Source organism: Berghia stephanieae, chromosome 8, assembly GCF_034508935.2.
Source record: "Berghia stephanieae isolate SIO BIC M18660-M18661 chromosome 8, UCSD_Bste_1.3, whole genome shotgun sequence".
NCBI classification, from domain to species: Eukaryota; Metazoa; Mollusca; class Gastropoda; order Nudibranchia; family Aeolidiidae; genus Berghia; species Berghia stephanieae.
This window is the reverse complement of record NC_088367.1, coordinates 22,168,245-22,193,244: the sequence shown is the minus strand read 5'-3', so window position 1 is coordinate 22,193,244 and position 25,000 is coordinate 22,168,245. Positions and strand designations below refer to the sequence as shown.

Below are 25,000 nucleotides of genomic sequence, written 5' to 3'. Positions count from 1 at the left end.
ACTACTACTACTACTACTACTACTACTACTACTGCTACTACCACTACTGCTGCTGCTACCACTACTGATACTACTACTACTACTACTACTACTACTACTACTACTACTACTACTACTACTACAACTACTACTACTACTACTACTACTACTACTACTACTACTACTACTACTACTACTGCTGCTGCTAACAAAATATGAGCCAACGTCTCAAAACGATATTGTGTCGGGAGTTTATTATCGTTGCTGTAGTAAATCGATGAAGTCGAGTGTTTTTTTTGGGGTTTTTTTTTTTGGGGGGGGGGGGGGTGTACGGTTCTGACTCCTTTGCCCACCCAACAGTGATTTTGTAGCTGGGTCTATTGGATCTGGTGGAAAGAATGTTGAGAGTGACTCGCGTCCTATCCAAAGAGTAGCAAGCAACAGCAAATTCCATTGCCCGTTTCACGCCATGGAAACAAGGATAAACTACGTCTCCATGGAACTAGTGGCTCTGAAGGACTATGTACTTCTGTACTTTATTCCTCCGCCACAATACCAGTTTATCGCGGTGGGTGACATATGGCGATTGACGTGACGATGTTGTGTTCCCGCTTGATAGATATGTGAGATTTCACACTCCATTATGTATATTATTGTATTTGATAATAATTGACACGCATATTTCATGAAGCCTATATTAATATTATGTTTTATAACTGCATGTTAGAGTACCCTGACAATTTGATATACTGATAGGAGACATTTGATACGCATGACGTAGTCTGGGCATCGCTGTTAGAAATACTCTTTAAAAAAACAAAATCCAAAAAAAAAAAAAAACAACCCAAAAACCAACCGCATTTTAAACATTTTGGCCACGATTAAAATAACTCTCATCTTGTTAAAAACTCTTAAATCTTGGACTTAAAAGAGATCCCAGGTTTGAGCGTTTTTGACAAGATGAGGGGAAATATTATTTGATCGATATTTGAAGTTAGCTTTTCTGGCCAAAATGCTAAAAATGTGGTGTTTTGATGTTGCTTTTTGTTGTTTTTTTTTTTGGTTGTTTTTTTTTTTTTTCAGAATACTGCAGAATGGATATATGTTACAGTGAATGACATAATCAGTCGGATGGTGAAAAGGTTTGAAGTGAGATATTGCCAAGTTTAGTTAGGAGGTCAATGTTTTATCAAAAATGAGTTCTTGTCATAAATGATTATTAAATCAATCCTTTTTGTACATCTTCGGGAATTATCAAAGCTTAATTTCACTTCTAAATATTTTTTACAGCTAGACAAGTTGAAAAATGATGAAATAATTTGAGAAACGTTGCTGGATACCTTTCCAATACATCTAACCATAACTTCATGAAGAGTTACCCGATTTACTTCGAATAAAGATTAAAAAGTGCTGGGGAGCACATTCTTTCAGAACATGCAAAAAATGCAAATCCAAAATTTTCACCTTCCGACTGATTATGTCATGCACTGACACATATTCAATGTGAATTAATATTTATTTTATGGTTTTGTAGCCTTCCAGAATTACTGATGGTTTTGTGTTTCATGCCCCCCCCCCCCTTTTTTTTTGGGGGGGGGGGGGTCCATCTATATACCAGCGGATGGAGGAAACTGTTGTAGGAGGAAAAAGACAAATGAGGAGAGAGAGAGAGAGAGAGAGAGAGAGAGAGAGAGAGAGAGAGAGAGAGAGAGAGAGAGAGAGAGAGAGAGAGAGAGAGAGAGAGAGAGAGAGAACAATATTAAAGGGAAATAAAAGCTTTAATTTATTATTATTATGATTATTATTATTATTATTATTATTATTATTATTATTATTATTATTATTATTATTATTATTATTATTATTATTATCATTATTATTATTATTATCATTATCATTATCATCGTCGTCGTCGTTGTCATCATTATCAAAAGCAAACATAAATCATTGAAATCCTTTTCTTCTCCCCCCCCCCCCCTCTTCCCCCCCCCCCCCCCCCCCCCTCTGATTGTACATTGACAGACTGAAGGATGTTTTTAATAAGCCAAGTCCGATCACCCTTACACACCACACGGAAATGTGTACGACTTCTCTCCACTTTCAAGGTTAGTAGTGGACATTGATTATAAGTTACGAGGGATAAATCGGTTAATGTGGGCAAATCTGCCGTACTTTAATAAACAAAAACAAAAACAAAAAAAACTTAAAGAAAAACACCAATAAAAAAAAAACAAACAAACAAACAAAAAAAAAACCCAAACAAACCAACAACACCAATAAGCAAAACAAAATAAAAAAAAAATACATTTAAAAATAGTATGGCCAAAAAAGCGATCGACTAAAATGACTCTCACCTTGTCAAAAACTTTTAAGCCTGGAACGTAATGAAGTATTTGTAGACTTCTTTGATGAGTCGTTGCATTTGATTGAGATTTGAAGGACAAGCTTTCTGGCCAAAAAATTTTTTAAATATAAAAATTTCAGAGTACGACACAGGGTCTTTTTTTTTAACCTCTTATATTTGTGTAATTTCTTTGAATGTGGCTTTTTGCCCATGCCCAATCTGGAGCCCTTCGCTGCAAAAGAGACGGTTAGAAATGATTGTTATGCTTTTTTTTTTTCTGACAGAGATGATGCATTTTTCTCTCTCTTGAATTCTATGAGTGAATTTGTATCTTAAAGATAACACGAAATCTTCTATTTTGATGAGAATCCTGTCTGTGTGAGAGTGAAGGGTAGACGACAGACTCACTATTCTTTTTCTTTATGCCCCTAATTTTATCCGTTATTTCAAATTCGGACATTTGCACACAAATACTTTTAGTTGTCAAGCAAAAGCTTCTATTTATTTACTTGTATATTACTCCTAATTCGTTGGCAAGACGTGCATAAAACTCTTCTGCCTTCTGTCTGTTTTTAAAGTGTTGTATTAACATTTTTGCTGGGTTTTTTTGTTTTTTAAAAAAAATTTTTATTTATTTATTTTTTTGTTATTGGCTGAAGAAGGGTTTTGGGCCTGAAATATTCTGTGTTTTTTATTTTGAAAACTTTGAAGCTATTGTTATATTGTCATATGTTTCAATATCTACTTTTCATCAACAGAGTGAGGACCTTCAGATTACCCTGTCCAAGACTCTCCAGCCCAAACCCGACAATGCAAACCTCTTGTTTGGCCACCACACCTCTGACCACATGCTAGAGATTGACCACTCAGACGAACACGGTTGGCACACCCCAGTCATCAGACCTGTAGAACCTTTACAGCTTCACCCAGCTGCCAAAGTCTTCCATTATGCTCTTGAGGTATGCTGTATGTAGACCAGCTGGGATTCTTATGATTTTGAGATGCAAGAAAAACTTGTATTAGTATGAAAAAATAATCTCCAGGAAACCTTAGTATTTATATAGGGCAATATCCACAAAATGTGCTCAAAGCATTTTACAAGAGGCCCCTAGCCAACAGCAACACATAACATGTAGGACGAGATATGATGCTTGTTAGCAGTCCTTCAGGGCCATGAGGCCGATGGAGCTGGAGTTTATCCATTTTCTATAGCGTGAAACGGACAATGGCAATTGCTTGCTATCATGGTATCACAAAGTACTTTCCACCAGATAAAACAGAGCCAGTTACCCAATTATTGCCACATTAACAGTTGGGTCAGAACAAAATGTGGACTGCGTCCGGGATCGATCTTGGTCCCTTTGCGTATGAGGCGAGTGCTCTACTGAGCTATTGGGATCCTCATGGCATTTGTTAGGTGATATTACAATTTTTTTTCTGATAGAGCAATGCTATTAACAGCCAGGTACTCATTTACATCTGAGTACGGTGAGAGCATGTGAGTAAAGAGCCTTTTCCAAGGACCCAACTATGCGTTGAGCAAAGCTCAAACCCTGGACCTTCCAACCTGAAGGCATGTGTCATACCACAATAAGACCACATAGTTGCATGTGAAAGATGTTAACAATCTCTGGTTTTGTATTCAAATACATCTCATCAATGAAACATGAAGTAAAGCGCATTTTAAAAAAGTAGAAAAGTATGTCATCCGTCCACCATGGCTTCATTAGATACCGTCGCAGAGGCATTCCATTAAGGAATATAGATAATCCATCAAACAAGATGGATGTCAACAGGAATCACCTATGTTGTCCAACGTCAAGTGCATGATTATGGTAAATCCTTGGAAAGCTTCTTCAGAAATTTTCATATTTTTTCTGTCATAATTTGAGATCCATACCTGGATAATGTCTCTGTGTGTTGGTGATTTTGGCTCGGCTGGTGATTTTGGCTCGGCACACAGGTATATTTAATTGCTTCTAGTATCTACACTATTTTTGAAAAACAAGTGTATTTTTAACCATATTTCTTTTCCTGTGCATTGATTAGTGAAGTAAATACTATTAATATTTCAAACATTAAAAAAATACTCCTGCAGAGCTAATAGGCCCAAGGAGCCGAAGTTTATCCCGGTTTCTATAGCATGAAACGGATAATAGCAATTGCTTGCTCCCTTTTGGACATTATGCTAGTCTATCCCAAAGTACACACCACCAGATCTAACCACCAGATCCAGCTACCCAATCACTGCTGGGTGGCCAGGGGGTCAGAAAAAAAATAAATCTAGACTGCACCTGGGATCAATCTCGGTTCCTTGTCTCATGTGAATCGAGTAGTGCTCTACCAACTGAGCTATCGAGATCCCCCATTTCAAACATGAACAAGTTGATATTCCCGTGTTAACCACGATTTGTTCTCTCTGCTCACCACAGCTTTTCGAAGGGATGAAAGCCTACAGATGTGTGGATGGCAAGGTGAGAATGTTTCGACCCATGGAGAACATGGACAGAATGGCACGAACTGCACACAGAGCTGCCCTGCCTGTAAGTATTACACACACACACACGCCTGACGCTTGGGATATTCCAGTCTTCCCTTGGAATAGACCCTATTTCTTCTCAATGATGAAGAAAGGACATTTTTTTCCAAAGACTGTGCAACTCTTAGCACGGGATTCAAACCAAAAGGCTTACGGGTCACAAACTGAGTGTCACGCCGCTTAACTTCATAGTAAAAGTAAAATGTTAAAATTACAGCTTTTTCCTGTCAATATTTGAGAAGAAAAAAAATGTTGATCACATTGTGACGATAATGATACAGTGTGAACTGCTTGATAGAAATTTATTCCTTTGCTTTTTGGCATTTGGTGATAAAGATGATAAAAGAGCAATGGTATGAAGAGGGGGGGGGGGGGGGGGGGGGGCTTTTTTGGGATCAACATTTTTCTTTTTGTTTTCAACAAATTTATTTATTAAAATGATTATTGTATATGGTAAGCTGAATTCGTGATAGTGATGATGAAATAATAATGGTATAAATACAGTGTAGGTTTCTTGTAGGAACTCATTTGAACAAGTATTGGCTTGATATGGGGATCACTATGTAAATAACTTTGCAGTCCTGTTTGTCTGGGTTTTTTAGGATTTTGACAAAGTGGAGCTCCTGAAATGTATCAAGAAATTGATTAGTGTGGATCAGGAATGGGTTCCCTACTCCGACAGATGTTCTCTCTATATCCGTCCTACATTAATTGGAACAGAGGTGAGTGTTTTGAGTTTTGTTCTTTGGTTGTTGGTTTTTGTGTCTGTGTATGTGTGTGTGTGTGTGTAAATGGGCTTGTTTTAATCAAGTTCACATTGTCTTCAGCTGAGGTGCCAGTCATTTTAGAGGATTCTTCTTCTTCTTCTTCTTTTTCTTCTTCTTTTCTTCTTCTTCTTCTTCTTCTTCTTCTTCTTCTTCTTCTTCTTCTTCTTCTTCTTCTTCTTCTTCTTCTTCTTCTTCTTCTTCTTCTTCTTCTCCTTCTTCTTCTTCTTCTTCTTCTTCTTCTTCTTCTTCTTCTTCTTCTTCTTCTTCTTCTTCTTCCATTAAGACCAAAGCTTCAGGCTGAAGATTGTATGGCCAATTTTTCAGTAACAGGGGTTTTAGAGGGGAGCAGGGAGCGATTTTTTGAAGTCATCAGTCGAAAGGTCTGACACCTTTCATACACACTTGTTCAAATCTTTGTGTTAACTTACACCAGTGGCTGCTCTCTGGTTTCTTTATTCGCTATACAGGAGTTTGAGTACAGTTTCATATAGTGTACAAAACTCTAAAGTTCGTATTTCTTATCATTTTCATTCTAAATTTCCTTTTCTAAGTCTGATTCATCACGACATGATACTGTTTTGAGAAGATAGGTAACATATGTCACTTGTTTTTGTTTTTTATGGCATCTTACAACAAAATTGATATTTTATATTCATGTATGCAGTGATTGGGTAGCTGGGTCTCTTAGGATAGTACTTTGCGGTAGACTAGCATCCTATCCAAAGGGTAGCAAGCAATTGTCTATTTCACGGTATAGAAACGGGATAGACTATGGCTCCATGGGCCTAATTGCCCTGAGAGACTACTTATTTTTAGACAATTGCTAAAATGTAATTATTTTTTTTATGACATATTTTAATTTTTATTCATTGCTGACTGAAAAGAAAGGTTCTGGTAGCTGCAAATCATCGAAGTTTGGGCCTTTTTTGTATCGTGGAATATTTAAAAATAATTATTTGTTTTTGTTTGTTTTTTTTTGTTTTTTTAAATGAATTATAATTATATCAATTGGTCCACCTTTCCTCAGCCTACCCTTGGTGTTTCTGCATCAAAACAAAGCAAGCTATTTGTAATAGTAGGTCCTGTAGGACCTTATTTCCCCACAGGCCTGAAGCCAGTGTCTCTATTAGCGGATCCTAAATTTGTGAGGGCAAGCCCTGGAGGTGTTGGGGCTTTTAAAATGGGCAGGTAAGTTTTGTGTTTGAGATTTTTTTTTAAAATGACCCTTCAGAACTGCCTGTAACTCAAAACCAAAATTTACTGCTATCGTCTATCCCGGACCACTCTTGACTATTATCACAGTTGGGGCCCTTTTGCCATTGATGTCACTTTTTTTTGTGTGTCTTTCTCAACATCTTTCTAATTTTTTGATTTTTTTTTGGTGTAAAAATTACAATTGTGTATTTGTACAGGACATGCAAACAATCTATCTATCTACTATCTATCCATCCATCCATCCATCCATCCATCCATCCATCCATCCATCCATCCATCTATCTATCTATCTATCTATCTATCTATCTATCTATCTATCTATCTATCTATCTATCTATCTATCTATCTATCTATCTATCTATCTATCTATCTATCTATCTATCTATCTATCTATTTATCTTTGTAATAATATATATATATATATGTATTATGCCTATTACTATTGTTGGCTTGTTTTTTCCCCATCCTCCAGTAATTATGCACCAACAATCCGTGTCCAAGAAGAAGCCACCAAGCTGGGATGTCAACAAGTGTTGTGGTTGTATGGGGAAGATCACCAGATGACAGAGGTGGGAACCATGAATATGTTTGTCTACTGGATCAACGAGCAAGGAGGTATTCTTATGATAAATAACCCTAGTCCGTAAGAGTCATAATACCCATTGAGCCAGAGGTTATCCTGGTTTCTATAGGGTTAAGTGGAAAAAAGCCAATGCTAGCTACCCTTTGGATAGGACACCGATCAACCACCAGTTCTAATAGACCCAGCTTACCCATCAATGCTGGCTGGACAGTGAGATCAGGGGGGGGGGGGGGGGGGGGGGGGGGGGGGGGGGGGGGGGAAATCATGACTGTGGCCTTCTCGTATCACGTTTGCCTTCTAACCTAAAGGTCCATGGTTTGATCCCTGCTCTGATCATTGCAAAGTTGAGTCCTTGGAAAAGACTCTTTAATCACAATCTCCCAACATAACTTGGTGTAAAAGGGAACATGGCTATTTAAAAAAATCGAGCTTTTTTATACTGCGCAATATCCACTAAACATGCTCAAAGCGCTTTACAAGGGATCCTTGACCAACAGCAACACTTAATATGTAGGATGAGACATGTCGCCTGTTAGGCGATATTACAATCTTTTTCAGACAGAGACAACCCTGTTAACGACCAGGTACTCATTTTACACCCTTAGTACGGTGAGAGAATGTGAGTAAAGAGCCTTTTCCAAGGACTCAACTATGCGCCGAGAAATGCTCGAACTCCGGACCTTCCGATCCGAAAACGAGTGTCATACCACTAGACCACATAGATGCACAGTGTTGTCTCTGTTCAAAAAGAATGCAAAATCAATGTTTTGTCCTAACAGTTAAGTATTGATGTTTTCTAGGGACCCCTTGTAAAGTGCTTTTAACACGTTTAGTGGATATTGTGCTATGTACATGCTCAAGTTTTTGGGGGGGGGTTTATTCTTGTTTACACTTGTTTGAAATTCCTTTGGTAGCCTAATGGGTGAGATATATAGGATTGTTTTCTTTATTTTTTTTCAACAGTGGAAGAATTAATAACACCTCCTTTGGAGTCGGGTCTGATCCTGCCTGGAGTCACAAGGAAATCTTTACTACAAATCAGCAAACTATGGGTGAGTATGGAATGGAAATAAAACAATCATCTCAATATACCTCAGCTTAGTTGGGGTAATTGTGGGATGTCAACAATGGATGTTAAACTTTGCAACAACCTCCTAGGATGACATCGCGGAAATAAGCTCTTTCAAGACATTCACTCGAATGAGTTAACTCACTCAACCTTAACACCAACTATATCCGTAGTTTTTTCTGAGACAAATTATAGGCGTAGTATCAAAGCTAATGTTTTTAGTTTTTGCATGTTAATGATAGTTGAATAAAGCTATCTATGTTCCTGCTCGTTTTTAATACATTTTTTTCCAATTTTGAAAGTAGCAAAAATCTCTAGGATTGAGTGAGCTAATTCTACACTTTAAAAAAAAAAGTTTCTAAATTTGTGTCCTGTATGTAGGTTCTTGTGTGTTTATCTACATTATTTCTTGTACAAAAGTGTGAAGGAGGGAAAGCAATTGAAATATGTCAATCATCATCATTCATTCATTCATTTAATTTAAAACAATTATGATAGTTTATTTTTCTATTTGTATCACTCTTAAACAGAACGAATTTCAAGTCTCTGAAAAGCCAATCAACATGCCCACCTTTGTGAAAGCGCATAAAGAAGGAAGGGTAAGTTTTCCATTTCAAATCAAACCATTGATGCAAGTAATTCTAAAACTGTATCAAATTAGAAAAAAAAAAGAAAGAAAAAAAAACATTTAAAAAAAAATGAAAAGAAAAAAAAAATTATTAAAAAATAAATTAATTAAAAAGACTCATTATCTCTGTTTGCCTTGGTGCTGATATGACCTATGCTGAGCCAAGAAACATGGGAATGTGTCATATATCATGTTTTAGAAAAGAGGCTCTTGTCTGTACTATGAGGATATCCATGAACTGTCTTTCTATGGCCAAGAAATGAGCGCCTTCCTCTGTGGCATCCCAAAGTTATTTTAAGAATTCTACGGGTTGCTTCATCCCCCTGTCCATGGACCCCGCCGGCAGTCTTTTGCAGCCCCCACATGTCTGGTAATTTTCACAACTTAAAAAAAAAAATTTGGGCGTTAAAAGTACTGGAAAGTAGGAGGAAGAGGAGAAAAATGACATCAAAAAGAAAATAAAAGTGACAGGTTAAGGTAGAACAGATGGATTAGTGAACCTTCCTCTGTATTCTTTGTTATTTTTCTGACCAGATCAAAGAAGTATTCGGTGCTGGCACAGCCTGTGTGGTTTGTCCTGTCAACAGAATTATTTACCAAGGCCAAGATTACATCATCGGAGGTGATGAGACCAACATGGCCAATCCTCTCACTCAGCGTTTTTTCAACACTATCACTGACATTCATGTAAGTAATGATAGTCTGACATAATTGGAGTTATTATTAACTTACAGATATTATGTAATAATTTAAACATGTCATTTTTGGCAAGGATCCCAGTTGAGACTTGTAGAATGTATATTCTCAATTTTTTTTTTTTTAAATTGCTCTTGAACTTAATGTGCCATTTTGTGGCATAGTGGTATGACACTTGGCTTATTTTAAGTTTACCTCAATTTGTGTCCTGCCTGGGTGGGGCAAGTTATCCTTGGAAAAATACCCTATTCTCACATATTTTTTTCTCTCTCACCATACGTGTAAAATGAGGTACTGGCAGTGTAGCAACATTATCTCTGTCAAAAACTAATTGTAATAATGCTTTATAAACACAATCCTTCATATTAAGTGTTGATGTTGTTGTTCTTGTTGTTGACTTGGCAACACTTAAACAACGCAATGCATTATATTGATAGTAAAGATTTTAACAAGTTTGTATGAAAGGTGCCAGACAAAGCAAGAAAGAAAAATACAAGAAAAAAAAACTATCCCAAAAAAATCAGTCGACCTCAACTGGGAATCGAGCCTCAGACCTTCTGATTACCGGTCAGATGGGATACCATTACACGTCTGACTGGTAATCAGAAGGTCTGAGGTCGACTGATTTTTTTGGGATGGTTTTTTTTCTTGTATTTTTCTTTCTTGCTTTTTCTGGCATCTTTCATCCACACTTGTTCGGATCTTTATCTAGCACCAGTGCCTGATTTTTAATTTCTTTTATTGACAGTATGAGCCTAAATAAAGCGCTGTCTCATTCTTTTGGTTAAATAATAGTAATCAACACTAGACCTGCAAGTCTTCTGACTATAATCAGAATTACTGACTCACCAGTATTGGTCATCATTTATTCCAACAACCTTTTTTCCAGTTCCTTGAAAAAATAACAACAAAAAAAACAAAACAAACAAACAAGCTAATAAGTTCTAAAGAAAAAAAAATTAGCCAAACTTTCTGCTCCAACTGTGCTATTTATAGTGGGACAAACCTTTTCCCCTCTCCTCCATGTCCGTCCCTCCCACTCCGCTAAACATCTTCAACGTGTGCCATTTAACTTTTCACGCAAGTTGAGACAGTGGACAGAGACAGCAAGAGTAACTGTCGGTCACTGTCTCCTCACTGAATCAGTGCCTGTCATTGCTATTTTTAGCCCTCTAAAAAAGTCTGACACTGTTTTTCTTGTCCAACCAATAAATGAAACTGTGTTGTACAAAGTTACTGGAAAAGTATGTTTACATTTTTACTTTCAAATTTTGATTTTCAGATCCACCACTGACATTTTCTTTAAAATTTAATCTGGTTTATCCTTAATTTCAAATTACCACAATCGCTCTGCTAATATAAAATTTGAGTCTCCTAACATTTACAGGTCTGCAAGGCGCACATTTATTTGAAGCTTTTAACATTTATTGTCTGTGTAAATTTGGTGAAAAATTATCACTCATTGGCAATCTAAAAACAATGACATAAAGAGTTGAGTGACGTCAACTTCATTCATTCTATTGATGCTGTGCACTTAGGCAATTTACTCACAGCATTCCACCAGCCGGATATAACAGACCAACTCACCAAACTGTGTGTAACCTTGAGCGTTTATAGTCTGATTGGTACAATTTAGTGAGAACTAGTCATAAAAATGTCTGACTAAAAACAATAACAAAGAGCTGAGTGGCGTCAAATTCATTCTATCAATAAAGGCTCACAATGTCTATTATTTTCTTTGTCTGATCCCTTCACGGATTCTAGTTTGCACAGAAGATTTCTAGATCAGTAATGTAAGCTTTTGATTATCTTATCTTACTGTTTTTTTTCTTAGAGCTGAAATAACTTTTAAATGTTATTAGTGGCATAAAACTGACATTTTAAGATTTCTAGATCACTAATATTTTCACTATCTCATCTTACTTTTTTCTTTTCTTTTTTTTTGGGGGGGGGGATGAAATAACATAAATATGTTATGGAATCAGTTTTATATTAAGAGAAATTATTATTTTGTACATGTATATTTTTTATAGTATGGAAGAACACCTCACAAATGGATGGAAAGCCTGGACGATGATGAAAACATGGAAGTGACAGCCAGTGTCCAGTAATGAATGATGCATCCCATTAATGAAAAAGCAGGACTAAGGACGGTGATTTGTATCAAGACCAATGGCTGAGTGTCTAAGTTTTGTGATTGAAAAAATAAATAGTAATTCATTAACAACGACAATATACAGTTGTGGTCATCTCAATGTCACATTTTTGGGAACAAGTATCAGCAAACTGAATGGAAGATTTAGACAGTGGGCATTCAGCTGGCCACTTCTGTATAACCATCTCTTCCACCATCATCATGACTTATAATCTCTCAGCTTACACTGACATTGTTTATTTGTTGTCATTAAGACTAACATTAGAAAAAAAGAAATGTAAAATGCATCGAATTTCTCAATCGATCAACAATTTGTATTCCACCATAATCTGTGTTTTTATTTGGTGAAATTTAATGAAATCTGTTTATTGTTTTACAATTACTTTATTTTATACATATCCACTTTTTAATAACAAAAGTATTTCGTTTTACTCAATGTTGAATGGCTTTGTTGGTAGACATAATAACATGACAAGTTGTTTTACAGATGAACTAGGCAGTGGTGCGACCAAATATAATTGGATATCAACCCCCAGGAACAATTAGATAGACTTGCTGACACATTAGTGAGCAGGCACTGATGTAAATAAGATAAAATCTGAAAAGATGTGTATGAAACAGTACCGGACAAGGCAGGAAGAAAAATGAGTACAAAAATAACTAAATGTCACTCAGTCCTATGGCGTTGAGAAGTGATTATTTCTCACTAAATGCCTTGTCTGATTTTTTGGGATGATTTAAAAAAAATTTTAAATTTTCTTTCTGCTTTGTCAGGCGCATTTTCATAATGTCTTTTCAGACAGATTTGCCAAATATTACGTAACATATCAAGTTTTATGAAGAGTTCATTCTAAATTGCCAAGATTACATATCCAGATGCCGAACTGTCAACCACTAATTTTCCATGATGAGAAATTGTTGGTATCCATCAAGGTAGATTCTTTCTCAAAATGTTTATTTATTTTCATTTTTTTAAAAAGTTGTTGGGAAAGTTGGTGTCAGAAAATATTTTTAACCCAAGAAAACCGAATGCTATTTGATCAAGTGTAAGTGAGTCATGATGTTGAGAGCATTGCTGCTAGATCGTGTACCAAAGCTCTTTCATGGTCTGAATTGGATTTTAAACCTTTCCTAATATGGAAGAATAGTAAGCATTTTGTTGATTTTGATTGGTAAATTGCCCGTCACCCAGTTTGACCTTTCCAGCAACAGTTTAAGCCACAAAGCAGTGACTCCTGACATGTTACTTTTTGCAAACAGCATCCGTTCTAAAAATGGAGACAGCTGTTATGAATGTGAACAAAATGAAAGCAGTTTTTTTTTCAGGTGTGCCATTTGTTGAAACTTCTTTTATTGCACACGGGCATGAGCTAACACAAACACATACAAAAGAATAGGCTAATAGACCTATTGCAGATCATCCTTCAACTATCAATGGAGCAACAGTTAAAATAACAGAAGTTCTGTTGGTCTGTTACATTTTACTGTGTTGATCAGAAAATTCTTGAATTTAAAAAGAAATTTATAAACTCAGTTATATAACTTTTTATTTTTATTTATCCACCTTTCTCAAATTATATATTAAAAATTACAAGGAAGAGCAATCTTTGTGAATGATGAGTAAATTGCAAAGGATTATCAATGAGACGTCATGAGGTTATTTATGACTTCTATAACCCCTCCATTGTCTTCAGATAGAGTTCAGATAGGCATCCTCGTTTTTCTTGGGTTACCATGTGATAAACAGTGATGGTGAAGAAATTGTTAAGAATCAAAATGACAGTTTGTTTGTCTTTTGACAACCTGTTAGGCACAAGGTTTTTGAGATTTGACCGTCTGGAGCCAGATAATGGTGGTGTACATTTTAAAAAAATGTTTGTCTTTCATATTATATTATTATATAGAAATGGGGTTTTGAAGTATGGGACAGGGGGTTGGGATGAGAGAAGGGGTGTGCTTGTCGTTGTAGAATACAAATGATATTTGAAAGAGAAGATTTTTTTTGCTTTTCCTATCTTGATACAAAGAAGAAAAAGAAAACAACATTGTTGGAGTCAAAGGTTTTCTTGGATTAATTTTTTTTTTTATCAATTTGTCATTAATATTTTTTTCTTCTGTTTATTAGTGACACTTGTACAAGTCTAGAATTGGATCTCGGTGCTATTTTATATTGTTGTCTTGGATTTTAATGATAATTTAACTTAGGGCCATTAATAACATGTATTTCCTTTGTCATTTTTCTTATGACAGAGAGAGGAAGAGAGAGAGAGAGATAGATAAATAGAGAGAGAGAGAGAGAGAGAGAGAGAGAGAGAGAGAGAGAGAGAGAGAGAGAGAGTTTGTGTGTGTAGGTGTGTGGTGTACAAAGGTTAATTCACTTTGATATAAGTGACTGTTAACCAACTTCTTTGAGCCACTTTGAATACAGCGTAGTCGGGTACTGAGATCTATGTAGCATTTGTAGATTGACATATTCACAACCAAGTGACTGATAACCATAGTAATCTTGACTTGTCGTTATCCATCTGTACCTCTTCAGTCAGTGAGGCACACAATTTCCCTGATGAACTTTTAAAATGTTTTTAAGTCTGTTTTTAGATGCTCAAAATATGTAATGATCTGAGATTGAAACAATTTATTATTTTTCAAAACATTTGAAATAAATATTCTGTGTTGATAAATTTTGAATTTAACGACGTGCAGACAATCAACCAAAATTTAAGATATTTAATTGTTGTGTATATTCATACTCAGAGAAAAATGTTAATAGAGCGAGGTAGAAGTGACAGATTTTTAGAATACAACCAAAACTGCTTTTTTGCTGCTGGGTGGCAATTTCAATTTTCACTCACTAAGTCCTCTCCGGGCCTGCTGGCAAAACGCTCAAGACATTGCTTTTTAAAAATCTTTATTTTAGTGCTGGAATATAATCCTGTTGCTCTCCAAATTTGTTTGAGGGAAGCGAATATGCGGTTTGCCATGTATCAGACGTAAAAGGTACTGTTTATTTTTATAAATGAATCTGGTTTGTTTTTTTTTAAAATCTGAAATCTGGGAGACAACATTTTGTTATTTTAATGTAAATTCTCTCTCAGTGTAATTTTGTATGTGAAATATTTTGAGTTTGACTCTGTGTGAATGTGTGTATTCACAAAGTATCTTGTGTTGTAACAACCATCCTCCATGTCCTTAGTGTTGGAACGACTTACTTAATACTATAGAGAACATGGTTAAATTTCTATAAACTAAAATGGAAAGTAATCTCACCGTTAGAGATAATCAAAGTCTTGTCACACCCGCCTGATTGTTATTTATAAACATTTAAATGCATTCATTCTTATCCACTCAATTGTTGGTGTTTGTAAAAAAAAGTCCAGCTCACTTTCAGACCAACAAGTAAGGCAATTCACTAAGAACTGACCTTGTATATTTTGACACAATATTAATTGTGGTTTTAATTAGTGACACTCCTGCATTATCAGATGTTACAAAACAGAGGGTGAGTTGGGGTGGAGAGGGGGAGGGGGAAGGGAGAGGGGCTGGGTTTGGAAATCAGCTCCGACCTTCATGGTTGAATACTGGCCTTCAAGTTATGCCTTGCATTTTTATGTTTTGTTGGATGTCACGTTTTTTGTTTTATTTTTTTTTTCATTCTTTTTACCCTAGCGAGGAGGAGAGTGGGGGGGGGGGGGGGGGGGGGGGGAGCGTGGACTGTGACAGCCAAGTGTCATTTTATCATCAATTTGATCTATGTGATGAGGATGCTTTTGGGTTGTTTTTATTTTGGGTTTTTCAGTTTTCCTAAATTATTCTTGCGATTGTTGAGATTATTATGATGATGATGATGATTATTATTATTATGATGATGATGATGATGATTATTATTATTATTATTATTATTATTAATAGTATTATTGATACTATTATTATTATTATTATTATTATTATTATTATTAATTTTTTTTTTTAATTATTGATTTTAATAATATTATTATTGATATGTATAGTTACTTCTGTCTGTAATATTGTCATCATAATTTCTTGCGATTGTTGAGATTATTATGATGATGATGATGATTATTATTATTATTATGATGATGATGATGATGATGATGATGATGATGATGATGATGATGATGATGATTATTATTATTATTATTATTAATAGTATTATTGATACTATTATTATTATTATTATTATTATTATTATTATTAATTTTTTTTTTTTTAATTATTGATTTTAATAATATTATTATTGATATGTATAGTTACTTCTGTCTGTAATATTGTCATCATAATTTGGATTTGTGAATTACATGAAAGATTGAAATGATCAGAAAGTCTGGAGCGTATTGTGATCTTTTTACTGCTACAATTTATTTTATTTTATTTGAAGTCAAAAAGCCATAGTAATGATAGTCCTCATGCCATACCTTACCATGTCTCTTTGATTAGCGATGCACAGGTTTATTCATGATTGGCTTTGTTTCTTTTTTTTTTTCCGTGTGTAAATAGATCTGGCTTTTTAGGTTGTCTGATAGAACCAATCATACTGTTTGAATTCCAGTATTTACCGAGTTTATTTCTAGCTTTCTGATCGGCTTTTTAATCGGTTAATAATTATGCTTTCATGCATTAATACTTATTTGTCTCATTGCTACAAAAGTGTTATTTAATAAATGTTGTATAGGAATCTCATATTTAATATTTTAATGACTACAATGAAACAGATGCCACATTTTATTTATTAGTGAAACAAACAATGAATTTATTTATCAAACAGTTTGTTTATTACTTCTTGTATTATTGAATTTTTTGTCTCCAGTGACTAATAATGATTTACTCAAAACATACAAATATTTGAGCATGAAAAACAAAGCAAGTGATCATGGTTTAACGATTGGTTGAATTCGAATGAAGAGAGATCTTCTCCAGAATTATTCTGCCATCCTATAGGGCTGTCATATGGTGTGAATAGAATGAGTCGGATACCTTATCTATTTGAAATATTTGAGGTGGTACACACTAACCTAGTCATCCTGGGTGTGGTCTTTTGATTTTCCATGATGGGCAGGGAGGTGTCCACTGCTGTATTGCCTATCCCCCTATATTATTCTTCTCCGTATTGCTTTCTGTCTTGGTCATGTAATGATATCCCATCATTTTGTCCTGGCCCCGACTGGAGGCCTTGTCTTGATGAGAGTTTTAGGTGATCTCAAACAAAGTACACTGATAGTATGCTCTTGGAATCTACTTCTACTGTCTGAAAAACCCTTTAAAACAATAAACACATTAGTCATCCACCTCTGTTCTCCTTTTTATGTAATCCTACTTATCTTACCTTTTCTCTCCCTTGAAAAGGCAGACGACATATTACGATATGACTCAAGTGTCCCCAATCACTGTAAAACTTTTTAAAACAATCAGTTTTGGCTAGGAGCATTCTCTCCTCTTGACCCTTATAGTCTTTGAGAGAATTTGGTCTTGCCCATATCTTCATTTAGATCTTTTGTTGAGAGGGAAACAATTAGATGCGAGTGATTTTTTTTTCATACGTGATCTTCTGGTTTGCCTTTTAACTAGTTATCCTCCTTGCTCTATCTCAATGTTTGTTATGAATAATTAAATAACAATGAAAAAAATGGAATAGAAGTTTCAATTTAATTCACAAAAACAAATGATGTGGATGTTTCGGGTTTCCCCTTTGTCAACAATTCATGATGAATGAGACACTAAAGACGAATGTTAGATGAGAGAATGGCATAGTTAAGGAAAACGACCTTTAACCTCTCATTACACACTTGTCTTTAGTATCTCATTGACAAAGGGATGTGTTGACAGTCCGCATCACACACCCAAATCAACATAATGTGAATAGGATAATTGGTAGAACACGTGATACTAAAGGCGTGTTGTTGATAATGGCAATGCCATGGCTTGTATTTAATCTGTTACTGTTTACAATATTCAGTATTAATATTAATTCACACATATCCTTTATTTGCATATAAATAGAGATTATATTATAATTATTTAGTCAGTTGACGATATCAACACATCAATAGATCATGCCAGAATCTCCTTAATTTACCAATCCATTTTATTTGTTTGTTTTTGCTATATATTTTTTCAAACTGAATGGTTCTCTCCCTCTTTGTCTGCTTGCTGTTATGCCATCTCTTGTATCCAATGATAATATTAACAATTGCTTCGATATGCTGTGATCATCTCATTTGTCGGTGCAATGTATTTTTTTTTAAATGTGAGTTTACATAGCGCAATATCCACAAAACATGCTCAAAGCACTTTACAAAGGACCCCTGACCAACAGCAACATGTAACATATAGAACGAGACATGAAGCCTGGTTGGCGATATTACAATTATTTTCTGCCAGGCAATGCTGGTAATGGCCAGATACTCATTTTACACCGGAATACAGTGAGAAAATGTGATGAGTAAAGAGCCTTTTCCAAGGACTCATCTATGTGCACCTCAGAGTGGGTCCCGAATCCTGGACCTTCGGATTCGAAAGCGAGAGTCATATGACTAGACCACATAGCCGCACAAATAGACATGTGCCAAAATAGAGTTGCACATATTAGTAGGTTTGATAGTCAAACGCAATAGGGAACAAAAGTATAGTGTCAAGAAAACTGGTTCAAATCTCATTGGAAGTGTAAAACCACTCTTCCAGAGGACTGGATACATACATTGTGTAATTGATCCTCTGGTTTCAGAGTGATGGCATCTATTTTCCTGCCTAAATATATGATCGTCCTTGCTCTTTACATCCCGTAATCCTAAGAATCTGCCTATACTGGGTGGGGTTCCTGACCTCCCATAATGGTCAGTGAGGCACTTACTGTGTCGAGATTACTTGGTTTTGTCCTGGCTCTGGCCGGATACCCTATCGGGGATGGAAACAGTCAAATGTATAGTTAGATTTTGGGAGAAGATATTTTTTGTCTTGTGTCAACTCTCTGATATGCACTGTATTATGATTTGTTTACAATTTATATATGATTTGTAAACATTTGAACGTGTTCCTCTTAGTGGGGACCTGTGCTTTTGTCTGGATGAGACTTTTAGGTGATCTCAAATCAAGTTCTTTGATAGTGTGCTCTTGGAATTTACATCTGCTTCCTTGTTGAACCAATTCCCCTTTGTCTTCCCCTTTCTGTAATTGACAAAATTTTGAATTGGTTTGAGTATTTTACAACCAAGAGCCCATAAAAATGTGGGTTATCAGACCTGAAAAAACAACACGCTGGTCAAAATCTAGCACAACGGCATTGCCATCATGAAGGCAATGAGCGATTCAGGTGTTTGTTTTTTTTGTTCGATGCTCCGAATACTCATATCTTTTTTTAAAATCAAATTTTTATTCCTTGTTCCCATACTTGTCATTGTAGTGTAAATCACTTCAGATTTAAACCAGTAAAAGACAAAACAGATTTCAGATTGGCTATTGTTGCCAATATATGTGTGTGTGTGTGTGTGTGTGTGTGTGTGTGTGTGTGTGTTGTGTGTGTGGGTATGGAGTTGCTCTATTAATATGAAACTATACGTTTGTGCTGCTATGACTGAAAAGTGTCACAAGTGGCGTACAAACAAAACATACTATAAAAGGTGAAGGTTGTCTTTGAATTTGTGACCAGCCAAGCCTAGTTGCTTTTCATCGCAGCAACAATAGCCAATCTGAAATCTGTTTTGTCTTTTACCTTTATTTTACATGTATTTCATTTCATTTATTTCCTTTAAAAAAAAAAATTACTTTTCAACGATTACTATTACTTAAATTAAAGTTAATTAAGTTAAATGTATAGTGGTTTAAAAAAAAAGAAAGAGATGATATTCATTTTCCTCGTAAATCATCTCTTTGTTTTATGCACTCAAGTAGGGTTTCCTCGCACTCATTCAAATGTCCTTATTTGTGCAGTATGTGGTCTTGTAATATGACATTCACATTCGGATTGGAAGGTCCATGGTTCAAATTTCTTTTCAATTACTTCTTTGCAAATTACTTTTCAATGATTACTATTACTATTACTTGTCTTTTTTTTTTTAATGCTGTATGGGATGGTGAATAAGACGTATGGCATATCATTTGCTTTGTTGAATATGAAATACAACAAGTTGCAGGCAGATATCGAAATAACACAATGCTCCCACAGTTGGCAGAGTGGTCACTCTTGCTGTGTCTTTTATTCCCCTTTATCAGTTCTTCCCTTTCCATGTTACTCTCCTCTTTGTTCTAGATTGACATTGCTCGGGGTCCCCCCTGGGCCAGTCAGGGATCTTTAATTGATAGAAATGCAGTTATATGTATAGTGACTTTATTTTTTTTTAAAGAGATGATGTTTATTTTCCTTGCAAATCATCTCTTTGTTTTATGCACTCAAGTACAGTTTCCTCGAACACGGTTTCCTCAAACACTCACATTCGGATCGGAAGGTCCATGGTTCAAATATTGATCTGAGCATAGTTGAGTCCTTGCAAAAGGCTCTTTACTCATATTCTCTCATTGTACTCAGGTGGAGAATGAGTACCTGGCTGTTAACAGCATTGTCTTTGTCTTTAAAAAATGTACTATCACCTAACAGGCATCATGTATACCTACATGTTTAAGAGTTGCTGTTGGCTAGGGACCCTTGTAAAACTCTTTGAGCACATTTAGTGGATGTTGCGCTATATAAATGCTATAGCTTTTTAGTTTTTACTTTTTTCCTTATTGCTCATTGAACACGGGTTTCCTCAAACCATTTTGTATGTCCAGAGGAGTTTGAGGAAACCATGCTAGAGTGTATTAAAGTTTTTAGTTATGAATGTACCGTACTTTGTAAACATTCATTGAGTGTATTCTTCATTGTAGATTCTTTTCTTGAGCCTGCATGGGACTTTTAGGTAATATCACAGAATAGGAATGTTGATAGATTGCTCATGGAATATTCTGTCACCAATTTGAATCAATTCCCTCTTTGTCTTTTTCTTTAGTGATTTTTAACTTCACATCTATAACATTTCCCCTATTATCTCCCTTTTTACAGGCGCTGAAGTGACCTATTATAAGTTCTGCAAGCACTGTAAAACCTCTAAATACAAACAAACGAAATAAATGAATATATGTCTCATAAGAAATATTATATTGCCTGTTTTGTAGTTTTTGTATCCAATCCTCGAGTGTTGTCATCAGTATTTAGTACATTACAAAGAACGTGTTGGAATTGACGTGAATAATTTTTGGGTTTTAATTCACTCATTCACCCAATAAAAGACATATGTTGACAAATGAAATTGACTTGATTTCCTTTTATTTTCAACATTTTAGTTTTGATTTGTTGTTTTTACCTTTTTTTTTTGTTTGTCTTCCTATGTTTTATTTGTTTTGCCTTTTGGTTGAGCAGATGTCCTGTGTGGATGGAAGACTGACAATTATTAAAATCAAGTTGACGATTTTCCCAGAACCTGGTTGGAGTCCTTACCATGAAGGAAACAGTCGTTTGTGAATATATCTCTAAATGTTTAATTAGGAACCATTGTGCATTTCTCTCCCTGTTTGTATAGATCCTGTATCATATCGTTTTGAATCTCTGTGAGCGTGACATTGGGATTCGGGGGGGGGGGGGGGGGGGGGGGGGGGGGGGGGGTCGGATGGTTGGAGATGGGTTTCGTGCCACCATATCTTTATTTCCCTTTTAAGTTGCTTTCAGTTCTCTCCCTGGAATGGCCTTAATTTGGGGTTGGCTTAACCCTGGGTTGTGTCCATTGGAGAACATCAAGCCAAATGTATAAAGTGTGATGGGAGGACATCACTTTAGATAGGGTGAATGGGAGATAGCTACTCAGGGTGGAGTCTTCATTAATTCACACCTTTGTTGTTATATCTTCTTCTATCCCCATGTGAAGAGATTACTTTCGAAATCCGCCAAGTCACATCCAGACAAAAAGTTTGTAAATATTCTCAAAATGTAAATTAGTTATTAAACATTCTGAAGCAATCTATTGGACACCATAGAATCACCAGAGACTGGGTGGGTCAGAAGAGAGGTCGCTTGCTTGTGTCTTCTATCCCCCATGTCTGTTTTCTTTTTCCATGCTGCTCTCTGTCTTTGTTCTAGGTTGAGATTGTTTTGCTTGTTTTTTTGTGTTTTTTTTTCATCGGTCCTGACAGCGATTCTTAGCTGGGAGGGAAACAGTCAAAATGTTTAATACCTTTTTATTTTTATTTTGAAGAGATGATTGTTTTTTCTTGTAAATATTCTCTCTTTAATGTATTATTATTATTATTATTATTATTATTATTATTATTATTATTATTATTATTATTATTATTATTATTATATATTATTATTATTATTTTTTTTTTTTTTTTTTTTAAATTATTATTATCATCATCATTATTGTTATTATCATTATTATTACATATTACAATGATAATAATGAAAAGGACATTTAGGTAACGCCTTACCCGATACCAACAGACTCTAGGCACTTTACATTAATAAAGTAAATATCTAAATACAATTAATAGTGCACGTTGGTTGTAACTTATCTTCCATTTTCCATGCTGAAATGGCAAAAAGTGCACAAACATCGTAAAATTTCGTCAACTGGATTGAAAATGTCATGTTTCAAGGTGTGCCATGAGTAGGGGAGGTAACTGTTAGGGGCTTCCATTTTTCTTTTCTTTCCTTGACTAGTCTCCCTTTGGCCGTTCTTTCCCCCCCCCCCCCCCCCCCCCCCCCCCCCCCCCCCCCCCCCCCCCCCCCCCCCCCCCCCCCCCCCGTGACACAGACGTCGAGCACATGTAGTGCTAACCCATTAATACAATGTGTGATGTATGATGATAATATGTAAAATAAATGTTATCAACGTAATATGTACATGACATTTCATTTGAGACTGCGCCCCAATTTTTCACACTCATCTTCTTTGAAAATGAAACGAATGAGTATGTATGTGTGTGTATATATATATATATATATATATATATATATATATATATATATATATATATATATATATATATATATATATATATATATATGCTATAAGAAGACAAAGCCAGCACGTCCCGCTGTGGACTACACATTCAGCATGCGACGTCTTTAACCTGCGAATCTAGTACCTCATCCCTACCACTCATCACTAAACACCATCACGCCGCGACACTCACCCCATCTTCCCCACCCATAATCACTTCTTCGATTTTAATACAATTATAGTAAGTCTCATGTCACCATTGCCTCGCTTGTACTAGTACATATTATTAGAGTGAGGCGTCACGTGCATCAAACACTGTTCAAACATTTTCGCACACATCCACTACACACACACACACAAACAAACAAACAAACAAACACACACACACACACACACACACACACACACACTCACTCATATTCCACACACGTATGCTTGACACATTTTTTAGGCCATTATCATAGAGAGCGATAGCAGTTTTTGTTTTCGTCCACTACAAACATAAGGTAGACTTCTAAAATAATTTTATCAACAGATGCGAGAATTAATGTTCATTTTGTTCGAGATTTCAGTGTCAGCCTCCGACAGTGTTCGCGATTTTTGAGTTAGCCTCCGATAGTGTTCGGGATTTTTGTGTTGCCAGTAAAATGAAAAGAAAGGGATTAACTTGGGGAATTTACATGTGTTCGAGAATTCCGTGATTTCGAGATTTACTTGTTCGATAGTCTCGTGCTGCACTGTAGATAGATAGATAGATAGATAGATAGATAGATAGATAGATAGATAGATAGATAGATAGATAGATAGATAGATAGATAGATAGATAGATAGATAGATAGATAGATAGATAGATAGATAGATGGATGGATGGATGGATAGATGAATAGATAGATAGATAAACAGATAGATAGATGAAGTTGAAATAATGGTCTGTGCTATTTTATCCATACCTCCGTCTTTTGGAATGTATTTGTATCTGGTATGTGAAAGCAAATTTTATTATTATTATTATTATACTGATATTATGAGTAAACACAACTAATCACTTACAAATTTCTCATTGGTTGTTTCCACTTGCTTGGCTATACCCGACGTGTACTTGTTTACAGGTCTGATAATCCAAATTGTTATGGGCCCATTTGTGGCGGGTTGTGTGTTATTTTTGTGGGTTCGAGTCCAACCGATAGCTCAATGGTCTGGATTCGAACTAGTATGCGCGCTATGGCTCCCGTTACCAGCTGCGCCACTCAACCTATACCACAAACGGCTCAGTGTTAATCTAGGGGTGATTAAGAATTGCCTTAGGGTCCCTTATAACTTAATTTTATTAATAACAAGTGAGTCAAGACAATAGTAACGCCCAATACAATAATAACAATTCTATACATAAAGTTTAATTAGATTGTTACAGGAAAAGATCGAAAGAATAAGTATTTATTTAATATAAGGAAGAATAGCTCTAAATGAGTGGATCTAATTTATTATTTATTTATCTATTGATTTATTTATTGATTTATTTATGATTGATTGATTTATTTAATTTGTAATCATTTGTGTCTGTGGAAAATACATTTGAAAATGGTATAAGCCGTTTGGCTTACCTTTATCCAGCCGGCTTGCTTGATTGAGGCAAATGTATCAGCTAGTTCCAGGGTTGGCTCCTGCTTGCAGGGTTTTCTGGACTTCACAACAGTGTGTTGTAGTTATGGGCTGACAGGAAGGTTCTGGTGTCGGCGATGACCGACATCAGGGATTGGGCACGGACTGGGTGCGAGGCACGGATGGGTGCTACAAGGACAAGGACCTTCAATTAAGAGTTAAAACAACAAGGTCTTAGAGCCAATCGAGTTTGTCTTTCGCCACCGGATCGTCCTTGAGCGACACATTATAATAGCTTTTATTTGCCGACAAAGGCAAGAAGAAGCAGTAACTCCATGATAATGGTTAGTTATTGCATTTGTATCAAACATCAACTGACAGTTTGAACTATCTTAAATGATAAGAATTTAACAGGAATGTGTCCCTTATATTTTATAATTT

General features: G+C 35.6%; 1 protein-coding gene across 4 annotated transcripts in view; it reads left to right on the top strand.

Annotated features, from left to right (window-relative positions):
• LOC144978374 (branched-chain-amino-acid aminotransferase, cytosolic-like) overlaps positions 1–14,256 on the top strand; it is a 24,358-nt gene extending 10,102 nt beyond the window's left edge. For 2 of the 4 annotated variants that reach the window (XM_078924313.1, XM_078924314.1), the window contains exons 2-11: positions 2,002–2,084; positions 3,082–3,282; positions 4,756–4,866; positions 5,465–5,584; positions 6,657–6,817; positions 7,317–7,459; positions 8,391–8,479; positions 9,027–9,095; positions 9,659–9,811; positions 11,854–14,256. In XM_078924313.1, the coding sequence (XP_078780439.1) occupies positions 2,010–2,084; positions 3,082–3,282; positions 4,756–4,866; positions 5,465–5,584; positions 6,657–6,817; positions 7,317–7,459; positions 8,391–8,479; positions 9,027–9,095; positions 9,659–9,811; positions 11,854–11,931 (1,200 nt within the window). In that variant the 5' untranslated portion in view covers positions 2,002–2,009 and the 3' untranslated portion in view covers positions 11,932–14,256. Of the gene's footprint in view, positions 1–2,001; positions 2,085–3,081; positions 3,283–4,755; positions 4,867–5,464; positions 5,585–6,656; positions 6,818–7,316; positions 7,460–8,390; positions 8,480–9,026; positions 9,096–9,658; positions 10,344–10,426; positions 10,751–11,853 lie in introns of those variants that run through there. The other 2 variants (XR_013646507.1, XR_013646508.1) reach the window with 2 other exon arrangements.
• Positions 14,257–25,000: the final 10,744 nt, after the last annotated feature.